The sequence below is a fragment of the Podarcis tiliguerta genome (genome assembly GCF_965153285.1).
Source record: "Podarcis tiliguerta genome assembly, chromosome: 14".
Classification (NCBI taxonomy): domain Eukaryota; kingdom Metazoa; phylum Chordata; class Lepidosauria; order Squamata; family Lacertidae; genus Podarcis; species Podarcis tiliguerta.
The window spans coordinates 5,963,812-5,979,848 of NC_139547.1; the positions used below are offsets into that span (position 1 = coordinate 5,963,812).

Genomic DNA, 16,037 nt, shown 5'->3' on the forward strand with positions numbered 1-16,037 from the left:
ATAGGGCATGGGAGATTGTAAGGTGGGGGGCTGTGTCAAACAGGAAGTAGTGGAAGTGGACAGGAAGGAAACTTGCCTTCTGTAGACCAAATTTGAGCTGTTTTAGTTTTGCTGGGCGACTGGTTTTATAAAAGGAGTAACTGGAACCTCATTTCCCTCCCCCAACAGGTGCCGAGGACCCGGCAGTTGGTGACGTCGCCTAGTCCTGTGGGTTCAGCCGATGGCAAAGTTCTCCCGCTCAATGTCCAAGTGGTCACCCAGCATATGCAGTCGGTCAAGCAGTCACCAAAGACCCCCCAGAATGTTCCCGCCAGCCCTGTGGGTGATCGTTCTGCCAGGCACCGCTACCCTCAGATCTTGCCCAAGCCTGCCAACACCAGTGCCCTCACCATCCGATCCCCAACGACAGTGCTGTTCACAAGCAGCCCCATTAAGACCGTTGTCCCTGCTCAGCACATGAACGTGGTGAAAATGACCACCATCTCCCTCGCTCCGAGCAGCAGCAGCAGCGCCGGCAGCACGCCGGTCAAGCACACGCCTTCAGTGGTCAGCGGTTCCGGAGCAGCCGACGAGCTGAGGACTGTCCCGCAGATTCAGAATGGGTCCGTCGTTTCGCTTCAGTCTCCAGGGCCCAAAGCTGGTGGCAGTGGAGGAGCAGCAGGAGGAGGCCTGGCTCCCTCTGCGTCTTCAGTTGAGGTCAAAATGGAGCCAGAGGCAGCCCTGGAGGAGACAGTGCTGCGGTGCCAAGAGAACTCAGACGCCTCTAAAGTTGCAAAGGTTGCTCCGAGCACCTCAGTTGGGCAGCAGAGGAAAGGTGAAGCAGAACTGTGGAAAGGTCAAGCCGAGGAGGTCCGTGGAGAAGGGAAATGTGTCCAGGGCTGTGACCCGAGAGCCGAGGACGCAGGGAGGAAAAGCCTTGCCCAGCCCACTGAATCCCGCCCTGTTCCCACACTGGAGATCAGCCCTGGCACGCTCACTCCCTCGGTTGCTATGCAGACCTTCTCTGGCACCAGCATCCCTGTGCCTCCCGGTGGTGACAAAGTGTGTGCTAAAAGCCCAAGGAAGCGGCTGCCATCTGCCTTTACAGACTCCCAGGGCCCCCCAGTCAAGAAGCTCTCTGTGGGGCAGGTCTCTGCAGCCAGCACAGAAGCCCCCAAAGCGGGAGGTGTGAAGAAAGTGCAGCAGAGAGTGGTGGCTGTGGCCAAGAGCGACGGGGCTGCAGCACTTGTGCAGGTGCCTGGCAAGGTGACCATCAAAGTCCATTCTGCGGTGCCCAGCAGCTTAGTGACCACTTGCCCCCTGGACGCCGACCTTGTTCTTGACTCCAGCGATCCCACTTTAGGGCAGCAGCTGGCAGACTCCTCTTCAGACATCAAAGTGAAGTTGGAAGGGAACGTGTTTGTCTTAGAAAGCAGTTCCCAGCCCAGTGACGGCTTTAGCCCCAACATATGGCAGCATCTAGCAAAGAGCTCCGACTTTTCCCCTCTGAACTGCGAGCAGCAGCCGCTGCAGGAGGACGTCGGTGTTATGGCTCTTGCGGAACACGCTGGCGGCTCGGAGGCCTTGCCCAAGTCTGTCTGGGAGCCAGTGCACTTTGAAGGGCTCCAGCAGGCAGCTGCCTACGGCCAGCAGGTGCAGAGCCAGGGGCCGGAGCCCTCTCTGGAGCAGCAGCTGCAAGCGCAGGCGCCAAGCCAGTTAGCTTTGCAGCCGGAGCTCAAGGAGTTTGAGGATGCCGCCTCGCAGTCCAACGAGAACTTCTTCTCCTTCGACGACGACCTGACCCAGGACAGCATCGTGGAGGAGTTGGTGCTCATGGAGGAGCAGATGTCCATGAACAGCTCTCACCTGTACGGGAGCTCCTTGGGCATGGCCCTCCAGAGCCAGGGGGCGGCCCAGGGGGCATCCCTGTCCTCTCACGCCAGCAGCACCCACTTCTACCACCCGATCCACAACAGCGGCACCCCTGTCCACACCCCAACGCCCACGCCCACCCCGACACCTACGCCCACGCCCACTCCGACGTCCGAACTCATTGCGGGGTCGCAGGGCGTGTCGCGAGAGAGCCCCTGCTCCAGGATGGCTCAGACAACGCCCGTCGACAGCGCCCTGGGCAGCAGCCGGCACACGCCAATCGGCACGCCCCACTCCAACTGCAGCAGCAGCGTCCCGCCGAGCCCCGTGGAATGCCGGAACCCCTTTGCCTTCACGCCCATCAGCTCCAGCATGGCCTACCATGACGCCAGCATCGTCTCCAGCAGCCCCGTCAAGCCCATGCAGCGGCCCATGGCCACGCACCCCGACAAAACCAAGCTGGAGTGGATGAACGCCGGGTACAGCGGAGTGAGCAACCCGCCCGTCTCCAGCCATGGGATCCTCCCGAGCTACCAGGAGCTGGTGGAAGACCGCTTCAGGAAGCCCCACGCCTTTGCCGTTCCCGGCCAGTCCTACCAGTCTCAGCCGCGGCACCACGACGCCCATTTTGGCCGCGTGACTCCTGTCTCTCCCGTCAGCAGCGCCGGCAGCAAGCAGGAGGGCTTCGCTGTGCCTGCGCCCCTCGACGGCAAAGGGGCGGGTTCCTCCCATAACAGCAGCTTCAGGTGCCGGAGCGTCAGCCCTGCCGTCCACCGCCAGCGCAATCTCAGTGGGAGCACCGCTTGCCCTGCTGGCAATGTGCTGCGCTCTAGCACGACGACGGCCGCGACGGCCGCGCCCTTCGGCAGCCCCGTCACTCCGGAAGTCCACAACACGTTCAGCGCCGTCCACGCGGACGCGAGTGCCAGCAGCCTTGCGCAGAGGAGCCAGTCAGTCCCCTTGACCGTCATGATGCAGACTGCTTTCCCGCCTCCTCAGAAGCAAGCGAATTCCAAGAAGATAACAAATGTCTTGCTGAACAAGCTCGATTCGGATAACGATGATGCGGTGAGGGGCCTGGGGATCAACAACATGCCCTCCAACTACACAGCCAGGATGAACCTGACCCAGATTTTAGAAACTTCCTCTTCCACGTTTCCGAGTGCCAACGGCCAGAACGTGCTCAGCCCCAGCCCTTCGGTTTTCGAATTCCAAACACCAAGTTACCTCACGAAGAGCACCAGTGCTGATCACATCCCTTTTGCTCCCGGAGATAACCAAGCACAATCGGAGCCTCTGGAGGAGGAGGAGGAACAGCAGCAGCAGCAACAGCTGGATTTCAGCAGCACCGTGAAAGACTTCCTGGGTGAGGGCAGCCTCCAGAGCAGCCAGCAGCTGGCCAACCAGGTGGCTTCTGATCTCAGCAACGTGGCCTCCGTCTTCTCCAACGACATCAGGTTGGCTTCCGAGCTCTCGGGCAGCATTAACGATTTGAACACGCTGGACGCAAACCTGCTCTTTGACCCGGCTCACCAGCAGGGCCAGGACGATGAAGCAACACTGGAAGAATTAAAGAACGACCCCTTGTTCCAGCAGATCTGCAACGAGTCCATTAACTCAATGACTTCGGCAGGTTTCGATTGGATGGAGAGCAAGGACCATCCTGCTGTTGAAATGTTGGGTTGAATCTTTTTTTTTAAAAAAAAAGATTAAAAAAAATTAAATAAATATATGTAATATGATGTATGTAGCACACTGTATCTAAAAGACAGACAGACACTTTGTATTTGTCTTAATGGAAGTGCCTCCCTGCAGCAGAAACATTGACTATGACTTAATTGTGGCATTTTTACAAAACAAACAAAAAAACCCAACAACAACCAACACCTTTTGCTCCACCAGCTGCTCTATTCTTCAGCAGGGAATATTCAGTCTTACCCATTTTAAAGACTTTTCTGAAGGATACAGCCTGATCCAGAGCCAGTATTAGATTTTAAAAAATTTTACTTACCGAACAGCACTTTTTTGCTGTTGCAAAAGTGGCCGGGGAGGTTCCAAGAGTGTAGTGAGTCTAAATTGCTAAGGAAAGGGGCTCGCCGGTTCCCCAAGCAGTGTTACCTGGCTGCTCCTCCCTCTGTTCATTTCAGTCTGTGCCGCCCTGAGCCTCATGTTGGGCTGCTGTTCCCTGGGTTACCAAGCAAGCTGCGCTGGAAGGAGTGGAGGCCACGCAGCAACCGTGTTCCTCGGATGGAGAGGGCTACGTGCACTTGGGTGTGGACACGGGGCCCTTGCACATGCTGGCGCGTCCCTTGCGCTGGAGGGCCTGCACACATCTGTGAGGAGCGAGCCCGTAGAGGAAACGGGGGAAGCGGTCCAGGAGGCAAGAGTTCCCTGTGTATATCAGCACAGGTTGCTTGGTTGGGTGATGGACTTTAAATGGCTGCTTCCCAAAGATTCTGGGCTCGCTATCGCCCCCTCTGTTTCATTGCTGTTAGGGAACCACAGAGGTGGGGGTCCCAGCTGTGGATAATGGTGGAGGAAGACTTGGGTAAAAGCTGACCATACAGCTTAGAAGGTGTGAGAACGCTGTACTTAGACACCAATACAACTTAAAATGACAATAAAGGGCTAAAAGGGGGAGCGGCAGATAGGAACTATCAAGGAATGAGAAAGAAGCACTAAAATTTTATTGGAAAGTGTGTGGGGGTGTGTGTGTGCTTAGCCTTCTTTAGTTGCTTGAAAATCTCAGCTTAAAAATCTATCTGTTTTTATTGGTTTTAATATCCTTGAGAGGAAATGTATTTCTGAGCCTTGAAACTTCATAAGACTTCATTCCGTTCTGTTTCCTATTTATTTATCAGAATTGGAGCAACCTGAAGTTAAGGTGGAAATGGCCCCAACCCACCCATTCTCGCTTGTAAACAACATTTGGGGTGCAGAAAAGCAGTTGCCTCTTCACTGATGTGCAGCCCCTCTCCTCTTTCCTGAGAAGCTGATAGAAAGAACAACTTTCATAGAGCCATAAGTGCTACTAGATGCCAGGGGGTACAGACATGCCATGGGATGAATTTCAGAAGCTACCCTACACAAACCCAATGGAAATGGATGGGGAAAGATGCATAGGTTTGTTGGTGCCCCATGTCCGCCTGTTGCAAGCGGATGCGCCCAGCAGGAGCTGCCCGGGGAGTGTGGCCATTGCCTTTCAAAGGGCTGTGAAGAGAGAACAGTCAGCCATTAGCCAGCTGGGGCCTTACTCAGGCAGAAGGATCTGTGCCAGAACTGTGACTTCACCTGGAAAACCTTTTGCCAGATCCATTGTCCAAGGCTGCGGGAAGCTGTTCCCTGGGTGCTTGTGCTGTGTTTGCCTCATCTTGTCATGTGGGCTGATCATTTTGCACCTGCCAAAACCCAAGTAAGGTGTCAGGGCCAGAATATTTCTGGGAAGGAGAGAAAGAGAGAGGAGCTGTTGCAAAAGGCTGCCCATGAGACAAAGCAAGCAAAAAATGCACCAGCCAGTCGTGGCAGGCTTTTGAGGCTACCAGCCGGTCGGACGTAGATTGCGCCCTCATTGTTGGCACATGTAGGCCAGTTCCAGAGCAAAAGGTTTCAGGGCAGCAGTTCTGGTTAATGTGCTCGTGAGGAGGAAGCTTTCCCAGTGTTGTTGTGCCTCTACATTCAAGGTGCTGGAATCCAGGCCCCGTGACAATACTTCATTTCAGGCCCCACAGGGGTTGCCAGCGTCTTACTCCATGTATGTGAGCCATAGCCAGCCCCTTTGGCGTCAGTGGTTTGGGGGGCAAGGAGCAAGGACCATGGGGAGTTTCCTGGCTGCTTGTGTGTTCCTGGAGTTAGGGAAGCAGTGTATAGAAACGTTGACTTTGGAGGTGAGGGCAAAGCAGCAACTACTTACCTGGGTACCCCAGAGGATTCCACAGCACATGCACCCAGTGTATTGTGGTTTTTTAAAAAGAGAGAAATCCGATTTCTGCATGGTTTTTGGTTGTAATTTTTAAGATTTGTGTGTGCACACGTGTTTTTCATTAGATAAAAAAGTCTGGAAGTACAAAGAATCAAACCAAGCAAGAAATTTCCCCTTTCCATCTAGGTTTTGTCCTGGGTGGCAGGATAGCTGTGTGTGTGTTTGTGTGTGTGTTCTCACATCACAGGCCCTTAAAGGAGGCATGCTGGCGTATATTTTGAGCACTCCTTGGCAGAGAGGGATGCCTCCTTCACCCCTGCCCAGGCATTACTGCTGTGCAGATGAAGGTTCCCATTGGGTTCTCTGCCCCCCTTCCAAGAATGGAAATCTTGGTTTGCCCCTAAGGTGATGATAGTGAAGGTGCAGCAACCTGGGGGAACATGTACATGTGCTGCTCACCTTCATCATCCGTCTGATGCTCCTGATTGGCCAGTAGGGAGCTCTTGCCCACATCCAGATCAATTGGGAGTGGAGCACTTTTTTGACCGGTGACCCACCTTTAACCCAAAATGTGTTGGGTGCATTGTAGATACAGGTTTGAGCATGGACTGTAATGTAGATACAAGCTACAGATGGCTGAATTGAAATCAATTTTAAATGTGAGACATTCAAACTTATCATGTGACCACTATCATTTGTCTCTCCGCTCCCCCTCCCCCCCAATAAAAGAAAGGCCTGTTACCTTAATATTGAAACGCCACTGGTAAATCGGACTGAAGCGATAATTCTGGGAATTCTGCGATAACTTAAAAGCAAATTGAATGGAAGTTAGGTTTGCAAGGAGGGCCTGGGGAACCAAAACTTTTTCACACACACTTCATGGTGCTAGACCCAAAATGGGGTTTTGTGTATTGCTGGCCTGTGCTTGTTTTGCGGTTTCCTCGTGTGTTTGGGGGTTGTAATGGGCAGCTTGCTGGACCCCTCCCTCTTCCTGGTGCTTGCAACCCCTTCGCTCTCTGCCTGCAGACAAGTCCCTGCTTCACACCAAAGCGTGCCATCTCCAGGGGAGGCGGAAGCCCCCTTCTGCCAGATAAGACCCCTGCGTAACAATGATGATTTTAGTTGTTCAGAGGGTTGCTCTCCTTGGCTAAAGGCGAATGAACTTGCACCCCCATGTACAGTATTGCCAAGAATATATTTTGGATTTGGCTGGCCAGCCCGTTGGACTGTGTGGGGTTCAGCTATTGCACTAAGGCTTCTGTTGAACTGTGGCAGGCACATTCCTTAGGATAAATGCAACAAATTTGACGGCCCACGGATTATAAAAAAAAGAAAAACAATGACTACAGAAAACTTTTTTAATGTGTTTCATTATTAAAAGGCAAAATGTCATGCAAATGACAGGTAACTTGTCTTATGTAGCAATGTGCATTGATCTCAATGAGATGTTTTCTATTTCTTATTCTCTTACGTGAGAATCTTACAGCAGGAAGAAAAAAAAAGAACTGTTTTGTTTGCCTCACCATGTTAATACATGACCACCTGATGTGCATGCGTGTTCTCTTGACTTACCTTGTACAGTGCTAGGTAGACTCTTGTAACCCACTCTTTTTCATTATTATTATTTTTGCGCTGTATTAGATCTGGGTCTGTGCTAACCAGACAAGCATAGCTGAATCACCAGTTAGTTACATTTTTTTTTTTTTTACGTTTACTAATTCTGCTTAGTTATTGTTAAATACGTTACTTTCTCATTATCTTTATTGCTCTGGTGTTGGGGGGGGGAAACCCTTTTGGCATAATTTTTTTCATGAGAATTCATGAAGTAAAGAATTTGCAAATAATTGCAATAAGCACTGACTTTTGAACTGAAAAAGAATGAAATTGTTTCTTGGGCAGTGCAGCATCTGAAGTTTATATAAAGTCTTGTACTATACTTTTGTGCTTTCTATAAGGAAAGAAGAAAAAACCACCCTCTCTACCTTTTCATCTAGTGCACAGAATCTTCTCTCTCTCTCTCCCCCACCCCCGGTGTTTTGTTGTCTGTTGTACCTGCTGAAATGACAGTAGTTGGATATTGCAGTAGCATTTCAGTTGATTTTTTATTGAAAGTGCTCAAAATTTGTTTTTTTTTAATGTTTTCAGAAACAATAAAACATTTTATATTAAGCCGGACTTGAGGAGCAATTTATTACATGGACACGGGTGTTAAGAAACGCTGCAGGGGAGGGTGTGTCTCTCTGCAGTGTGTGTGAGAAAGGGTGTATGCAAGACCTGTACAAGCCCCATGGAAACAAGCATTAAATGTGATAAAAAAGAAAGGTTCACATTGACAGGTTCCTTTGGAGCACTCAAACTGCCTTGCTTATGATTCACAACGTGAATCATTTAGACTCGGTCAGACCACTGATTGAGCTGGCTCAGTGTTGTCTACACCTGATGGTCAGTAGCTTTCCAAGGTTTTGGGTGGAAGTCTCTCCCAACCCCACCTAGAGATGCCAGGGATTGATCTTGAGACCGTCTGCATGCAAATTACGGTATATGCTCAACTACTGAGCTGTGGCAATTCCAGAAATATGGTTATTAATTGGGGGAGGGGTATGGGCTGTCCAAAGACTGGAAAACTGACTAGAAAACGCACTTTACAAAGTCACATCTCAATATCTTCCTCAGCTGGTGAGACAGTTAATGGGGACTGTCCAACATGATGGACTAAGCAGTGCCAGATTACCAAATAGGCAGGGCCTATGGGCATAGCTGTCAACGTTTTCCTTTTTTTAAGGGAAATTCCCTTATTCCAAATAGGATACCTCGCAAGAAAAGGGAAAAGTTGACAGCTATGCCTATGGGTCCCACTCCTTTTCAGAGCCCCATGACAACTGATCAAAATAATACAGATTTGATACTGAAAGAAAATTACAAAAAGGTATTAGGAGATCATTTATGAGGCCCCACCCCACCCAGATTTCAGCTGCCTAGGGGCCTCCACAGGATTTAATCTGGCACTGGGACCAGGAAACCAAATTCTGCAGCCAACCAAGAAGCTCACTGGTGACCTTGGGATCAGTCACTCTCAATCTAACATACCTCACAGGCTTGAGATAACACCATTGTGGAGGCAGAGCCATATCTGCCACTTTGGAGGTACAAGGCTAGGATAGAAAAGTAAACACCCTTTGAAAAATTATGTGGGAAACTACCATATTTTTCCATGTATAAGACTAGGTTTCCCCCCTAAAAAATGTCAAAAATTAGTCTTATACACGGATAGTGCCGAGGGTGGACTGGCGGTTGGTTGCCACGAACAGGGGGGTGGGTCTTATACATGGGGCATCTTATAGACGGAAAAATATGGTATATATTTCAGGAGGTTTTCACCCTGCACTTGGGTGGAAAAAGCTCTCAAGATTGCCTTACAAAAAACCAGTACAATGGTACCTCAGGTTACATATGCTTCAGGTTACATACGCTTCAGGTTACAGACTCCACTAACCCAGCAATAGTGCTTCAGGATGAGAACAGAAATCGTGCTCCGGTGGCACGGCGGCAGCAGGAGGCCCCATTAGCTAAAGTGCTGCTTCAGGTTAAGTACGGATCTCCGGAACGAATTAAATACTTAACCTGAGGTACCACTGTAGTAAGAGAGTTGCAGCCTTCGGGCTTGCAATCTAAAGCATCTTCAATCTTTTCCTACCTGGGAACCATTTTTCATAGGCACCCATATATTTGTATGGTGACAGACAGTGCTGCTGCTGTGACCCACCTTAGAGCAGACCAGGACCCAGTAGAGGGTCCTGACCCACCAGTTGAGGACCAGTGAAACACCAGGAAAACGAAGGGAAGGGAGGATGGCATAATGGTTAGTGTGTGGGACTATGACCTGGGAGACCAGAGTTTGAATCCCCACTCAGCCATGAAGCTCAATGGGTGACCTTGGGCCAGTAAATGTAATAAATAAGTAAATAAATAAGTTGCATAAATAAGTTGCATGAAGCAGAGAAGAGCTGCTGGTGGGAGCTGCCGCTTGGCTGCAAGATAAGTCACTGCGCCATTGTTATTGTTGTTTAGTCGTTTAGTCGTGTCTGACTCTTTGTGATCCCATGGACCAGAGCACGCCAGGCACTCCTGTCTTCCACTGCCTCCCGCAGTTTGGTCAAACTCATGCTGGTAGCTTCGAGAACACTATCCAGCCATCTCGCCCTCTGTCGTCCCCTTCTTTTCCAGGGAGTCTTCTCTTCTCATTAGGTGGCCAAAGTCTTGGAGCCTCAGCTTCAGGATCTGTCCTTCCAGTGAGCACTCAGGGCTGATTTCCTTAAGAATGGATGCGTTTGATCTTCTTGCAGTCCATGGGACTCTCAAGAGTCTCCTCCAGCACCATAATTCAAAAGCATCAATTCTTCAGCAATCGGCCTTCTTTATGGTCCAGCTCTCACTTCCATACATCACTGCTGGGAAAACCATGGCTTTAACTATACGGACCTTTGTTGGCAAGGTGACATCTCTGCTTTTTAAGATGCGGTCTAGGTTTGTCATTGCTTTGCCGTGCAGCCATTGTTATTTCTGTTTATTAAACTTACTAGGACACCCTTGGTCCGCCCCCCCCTAAAAAAGCCATTCAACGACAAACAAACACACACAATAAAACCAGCATAAAACAAACCAAAGAAAAATCCAAAAGCGCACTCAATCTTTTTTAAAAGGCCAGATTAAAGCTTCCCACCCACAAATAACCAGAAGCTCCAAGGCCATATCGTCAAGCTGAGCTGCCCGTTCGGAAGCCGGGCAAAAAGAAGAGACCGGGAACGTGATGAGACTGAATAGAGCTCCCCGGCCACGCCCACTTGTGGCTCCTCCCCCAGAGCTCGGTCTGGCTCCTCCCCACCCCGCCCTGAGGGGAGAAAAGGCGGGACGCGGGGATGGGTGGGGCGCCAGGCCCGTGAGGCGGGCGGGGTTGTTGTTGACACGAGCGGAGGCGAGGTGGGCGGGCGCCAGCTCGGCGTCCTCCAATCCCCTTGAGCTTCCCGCGGCGGCTGAGGGCGGCGCGGCGGTCTCATTGGCTGCGGGCGAGCGGCCCGGCTTATCTGGGCGTGGCCAAGGGAGGAGGGAAAGCTGGGCTCGGCCGCCTGTCGCTCATCTTGCCAGTCCGTCAGTCAGGCGAAGACGCTGAGGGATTCCGGCGGCCTTGTGCTCCCGGGGCCATGGCTGCCGCCACCGCCTCCTCCTCCTCCTTCTCGCCGGGGAATGTGCTGGGGCTGCCGGAGGGCGAGGGTGCTGCCGCAGAGGTGAGCCTGCGCTGGGCCGGCCGGAGGGCTCCTTCTCCCTCCTGCCTCCTCGAAGGGTGGTGGGGGCAGCGGCTCCTGCGCCTTCTTCGTCGGCGTCGCGCTGGTCCTGCTTGTCCGGCCCGGGGCGGCTCCCTCTCAGGTCCCCCACCGCCGCCGCCTTTGCTCGGGCGCCCCCTGGTGGCGAGGACGGAGAGGCGGCAGATGGACCCATTTCACGGCTGGGGCAAAGGGAGGCCGGCCGAGCCTTGGGCTGGGGGCGGGGGCAGGGAGCGGGGATTAGCCCCCAGGTTTCCTCCTCCCTTCCTGTTCGTCTCCTCCCTTCCCAACCCCTCTTCTCTTCATTCCCCCTTTTGATATGGGGTGGCGTACTGGTTCAAGAGGGGATCTTTTCTGGGGGGCTGGGAAGGTTAATACAATGTTTCTTAAACTTAGGTCTCCAGCTCTTGTTGGACTACACCTCCATTCATCCCTGACCTCAGTCGTCCTTAGCTAGCAGGACCAGTGGTCAGGAATGATGGGAGGTGTCCAACAACAGCTGGAGACCCAAGTTTGAGAAACACTGGAGTACAACAAACTCGTGTTTGTTTGTATTGTGTCTTGCTTCACACCAGAGGAGAGGCTGTGGGGCACTACTGGGGAGCGGTGTGTGTCCCCCATGTCTGGTTGTGGAGACTTGGGGCAGAGGCAGGATGTGGGGAAAGAGAAGTGCTGAGAGCATCTGCTCCCATGCAATGGGGCCTTCAGTCTCCTCCCCATCTGTCGTCTGCAGCCACTGGCAATTTTTAAAAGTAGATCATGGGAACAGTGAGTTGAGTTTCACTTTTCTTTTTTTATTAAAGAGGTTTTAATAGGAGCCTTCTTCAGAAGTAAATCCAACTGCAGAATTTCTCAGCAGTGAAAGGAAGGCATCCAGTCTATGCCCTGGAGACTTTATCAGTTCCTATCTCTGAAAACTGACTTCCCCATCTCCCAGGTTTCATTGACCTGGCTTAAAAATGGAGAGTCCCCATCTCTCTTGCTTCCTCTTTTTCCCTGTTTATCCTCCGCTGACATCTGAGATTAGGTTGTGCGGGTTTCCAGAACAAGTGATCAAGTGAAACTGCTAGCTAGGACAATCTCTGAGTGGTGGCAGCAGCTGCTCTTTCCCATCACAGGAAATGCCCAAGAATACATGCATAAAGTTTCAGCTTCAAAGCATACCTGTCACTTGTACCTTTGAGTAGGTGCATGTTAGGGCTGGGCAATAATCTGGTTTTCAGCATAGTGATATATCACCAGCGAAACACCGCAATATATAAATATATCAGGATGGAACTATGTAGAGCAGAGCTTTCCAAAGTGTGTGTTGCAACACGTTAGTATGTCGGCTGCAGTGTGTAGGTGTGTTGTGCAAATGCTCCCCATGCTCTTCCCGGGGCTGGAAAGGGGTTGGTTTAACCTCTGGTTTGCTAGTAAAACTAAATTACTGTGTCACAAAATGATGTATGTCTAGAAAGTATGTCACCATCATGAAAAGTTTGGAAACCTCTGATGTGTGGTTTCTGTAGTGTTGTGGTTTTCATCTTCTCGCAATTGTGAGGCCCGCAGATGCAAGCCAGGCAGAAACTTCCTTGAAGTGGGCCCACAATGCAGTGGGGATGAGCACCTGTTTTTCATGCAGTGGCACCTCCGGCATAAAAGATATCGGGATATTTTGGAGAGCTGCTGCCCATTGGAAGAAGCAGTACTGTGATGGTGTGAGCTGGTCTATGGTGGCTTCATCTGTGACTTGCTTTTGTTTGAATATGCATTTTGAAGTTAAGTAATATCCCTCTCAAGGTGTGGCGCTGTGGGTTAAACCACAGAGCCTAGGACTTGCCGATCAGAAGGTCGGCAGTTCAAATCCCTGCGACGGGGTGAGCTCCTGTTGCTCGGTTCCTGCTCCTGCCAACCTAGCAGTTCAAAAGCACGTCAAAGTGAAGTAGATAAATAGGTACCGCTCCGACGGGAAGGTAAACGGCGTTTCCGTGCGCTGCTCTGGTTCTCCAGAAGCGGCTTAGTCATGCTGGCCACATGACCTGGAAGCTGTACGCCGGCTCCCTTGGCCAATAAAGCGAGATGAGCGCCGCAACCCCAGAGTCGGCCATGACTGGACCTAATGGTCAGGGGTCCCTTTACCTTTACCTTTTAATATCCCTCTCAGTCCATAGAGGTTAGCTGCTTGTGGTTGTAATGGCCCATATGTGGAATTGTTTGCTGTGAGGGCCACGTTCATCTGGAACTCCTCTGTTAAACCTATTGCATATGGGTGTGAGTATGATAGTGTCAGCATTTCAGGTGAGTATGATAGCTTCAGGAACAAAGAAACAAAGAACAAAGAAAGTGTGTGTGTGTGTGTGTGTGTTAAAATTGCACTTTGACAAGTACTTCTAAGAATTCATGTTTGCCTAGGAAGGAAAATGTTAAGCCTGCAGTCCACACATACTGCCTTCGAAAATAACCTTATTTAAATGAATGGACCTCAAAGCCCAGGGCTACTTGGAGGAAGGATGAGACTAGAATCATAGAGTTGGGAGAGACCCCAAGGGCCATCGAGTCCAACCCCCTGCCAAGCAGGAGACACCATCAGAGCACTCCTGACATATGGTTGTCAAGCCTCTGCTTAAAGACCTCCAAAGAAGGAGACTCCACCAGACTCCTTGGCAGCAAATTCCACTGTCGAACAGCTCTTAGTGTCAGGAAGTTCTCCCTAATGTTTAGGTGGAATCTTCTTTCTTGTAGTTTGGATCCATTGCTCCATGTCCGCTTCTCTGGAGCAGCAGAAAACAACCTTTCTCCCTCCTCTATGTGACATCCTTTTATATATTTGAACATGGCTATCATATCACCCCTTAACCTCCTCTTCTCCAGGCTAAACATGCCCAGCTCCCTTAGCCGTTCCTCATAAGGCATCGTTTCCAGGCCTTTGACCATTTTGGTTGCCCTCCTCTGTACACGTTCCAGTTTGTCAGTGTCCTTCTTGAACTGTGGTGCCCAGAACTGGACACAGTACTCCAGGTGAGGTCTGACCAGAGCAGAATACAGTGGCACTATTACTTCCCTTGATCTAGATGCTATACTCCTATTGATGCAGCCCAGAATTGCATTGGCTTTTTTAGCTGCTGCGTCACACTGTTGGCTCATGTCAAGTTTGTGGTCAACCAAGACTCCTAGATCCTTTTCACATGTACTGCTCTCAAGCCAGGTGTCACCCATCTTGTATTTGTGCCTCTCATTTCTTTTGCCCAAGTGCAATACTTTACATTTCTCCCTGTTAAAATTCATCTTGTTTGTTTTGGCCCAGTTCTCTAATCTGTCAAGGTCGTTTTGAAGTGTGATCCTGTGCTCTGGGGTGTTAGCCACCCCTCCCAGTTTGGTGTCATCTGCAAATTTGATCAGGATGCCCTTGAGTCCATCATCCAAGTCATGGATATAGATGTTGAATAAGACCGGGCCCAAGACAGAACCCTGTGGCACCCCACTAGTCACTCTTCTCCAGGATGAAGAGGAACCATTGATGAGCACCCTTTGGGTCCGGTCAGTCAGCCAGTTACAAATCCACTGAGTGGTAGCATAGTCAAGACCGCATTTTACCAGCTTCTTTACAAGAATATCATGGGGCACCTTGTCAAATGCCTTGCTGAAATAAGGTAGGCTACATCCACTGCGTTCCCTTCATCTACCAGGTTTGTAATTCTGTCAAAAAACGAGATCAGGTTAGTCTGACATGAGTTATATTAGAGTGGATGAATCTGCCAATTCTGGTTTCTCATTTTGTTCAATCTTAAGTTCAGTTTGCTATGTTTCCACATCAGTTTGCAAACCTTAAAAAAGAAACCCCACAGGAAAATGTTATGCATTATTCCTAAATAAACACATTTTTGCACAGCCTTTGCCTACAATATTCATTTTTGCAGGCTGCTTTCCTAAACATTTTGTATGTGATTTTTACTCAAAGACACACTTTTGAGCACCAGTTTTTCTAGGTCTTTATTTGCAAAGCATGTTATAGCTGAAGAGCTACAGTGCAAAATTGGAAGAAGTGTGACTTTCGAAGAATTCATTTTGGTTTGTATATATAAGTTTGGAAAGTACTAAGTAAGTAAAAATTCTCTTCCTATCTTCAGATGAAATACATAGGATAAGATAAACAGGTTGTTCCATGCTGCACTGGAGCAGCATGGCTGGAGAAAACTGCCCCTTACTGTATTGAAACATTGCCCAAAACCAGTTTAAAGTTCAGATTTCGATAACGATTTCAGAATTTTTGAGTTGACAATGTATCGTGGATTCCGCTCACCCCTGTGGCTGCTTCGAGCACCATGCATTTTTTTTCTCGGGGTTGCCATTGTTTCAAGCATGGCCTCCTCAGCTCTTCTCACTGTTTGCACCCAATCCAAATAACTTTATTGTACTAGCCATTGGCCATGACAGATCTGAATCAAAAATAAATACAACAAAAGGGGTGTTGCGCCCTGCAAGGCTGCCTGATGCTCACCCACTCCCTCCTTCACTGCCAAGCCGTTGGCCTCAGGAGCCTGAAAAGGCGCTGGGGCCCGGCTGCCCCCAGCCATGCCTGTGCCTGCCTGTTGTGTGCGCTCACCTGCCTGCTTGCCAGCACCTTTGCTTCCTTTTCTGGCCGAGCAAACGGGCTGCCTCCTTCCTCCTCACACCGGGTACTGGGAAGTGAAGGCTTGGCCGCGTTCTGTGAGCCTCTGCTGGTGGGAGCAGCACTGGCATAGTCACCTTCAGGACTATGTGGTTGATTGGCGGCGGCAGTCACCAGAGATGGGAACTGCACTGCGGTGATAAAGAGGAATGGAGTAGCCTCTGGTGCCTTGCATGGAGGATGGCTCCCAGCAGTTGCGACCGTTGCTGTGAGCTGGGCAGGCTCTGGGGAGAGTCTGTGGCTCTTCATTTGTGGGTGTGGTGGCATGTGGTGTCCCGCCTGATGTGCTCTGCCCAGG

At 50.5% G+C, this 16,037-nt stretch overlaps 2 protein-coding genes across 9 annotated transcripts in view; both read left to right on the top strand.

Moving 5' to 3' along the window:
* RFX7 (regulatory factor X7) overlaps positions 1 to 7,939 on the top strand; it is a 45,219-nt gene extending 37,280 nt beyond the window's left edge. For both annotated transcript variants that reach the window (XM_083412949.1, XM_083412950.1), the window contains exon 9: positions 169 to 7,939. In XM_083412949.1, coding sequence (XP_083269075.1) covers positions 169 to 3,537 — 3,369 coding nt within the window. In that variant the 3' untranslated portion in view covers positions 3,538 to 7,939. The remainder of the gene's footprint in view (positions 1 to 168) is intronic.
* A 2,920-nt stretch (positions 7,940 to 10,859) lies between these two features.
* The window catches only part of NEDD4 (NEDD4 E3 ubiquitin protein ligase), a 46,615-nt gene continuing 41,437 nt past the window's right edge, over positions 10,860 to 16,037 (top strand). For 2 of the 7 annotated variants that reach the window (XM_083412997.1, XM_083412991.1), the window contains exon 1: positions 10,996 to 11,052. Coding sequence is in view for 3 of the 7 variants with exons in the window: in XM_083412995.1 (XP_083269121.1) it covers positions 10,969 to 11,052 (84 nt within the window). In the remaining 4 variants the exon portion in view is untranslated. Of the gene's footprint in view, positions 11,053 to 16,037 lie in introns of all 7 variants that reach the window. The other 5 variants (XM_083412995.1, XM_083412996.1, XM_083412998.1 and 2 more) reach the window with 5 other exon arrangements.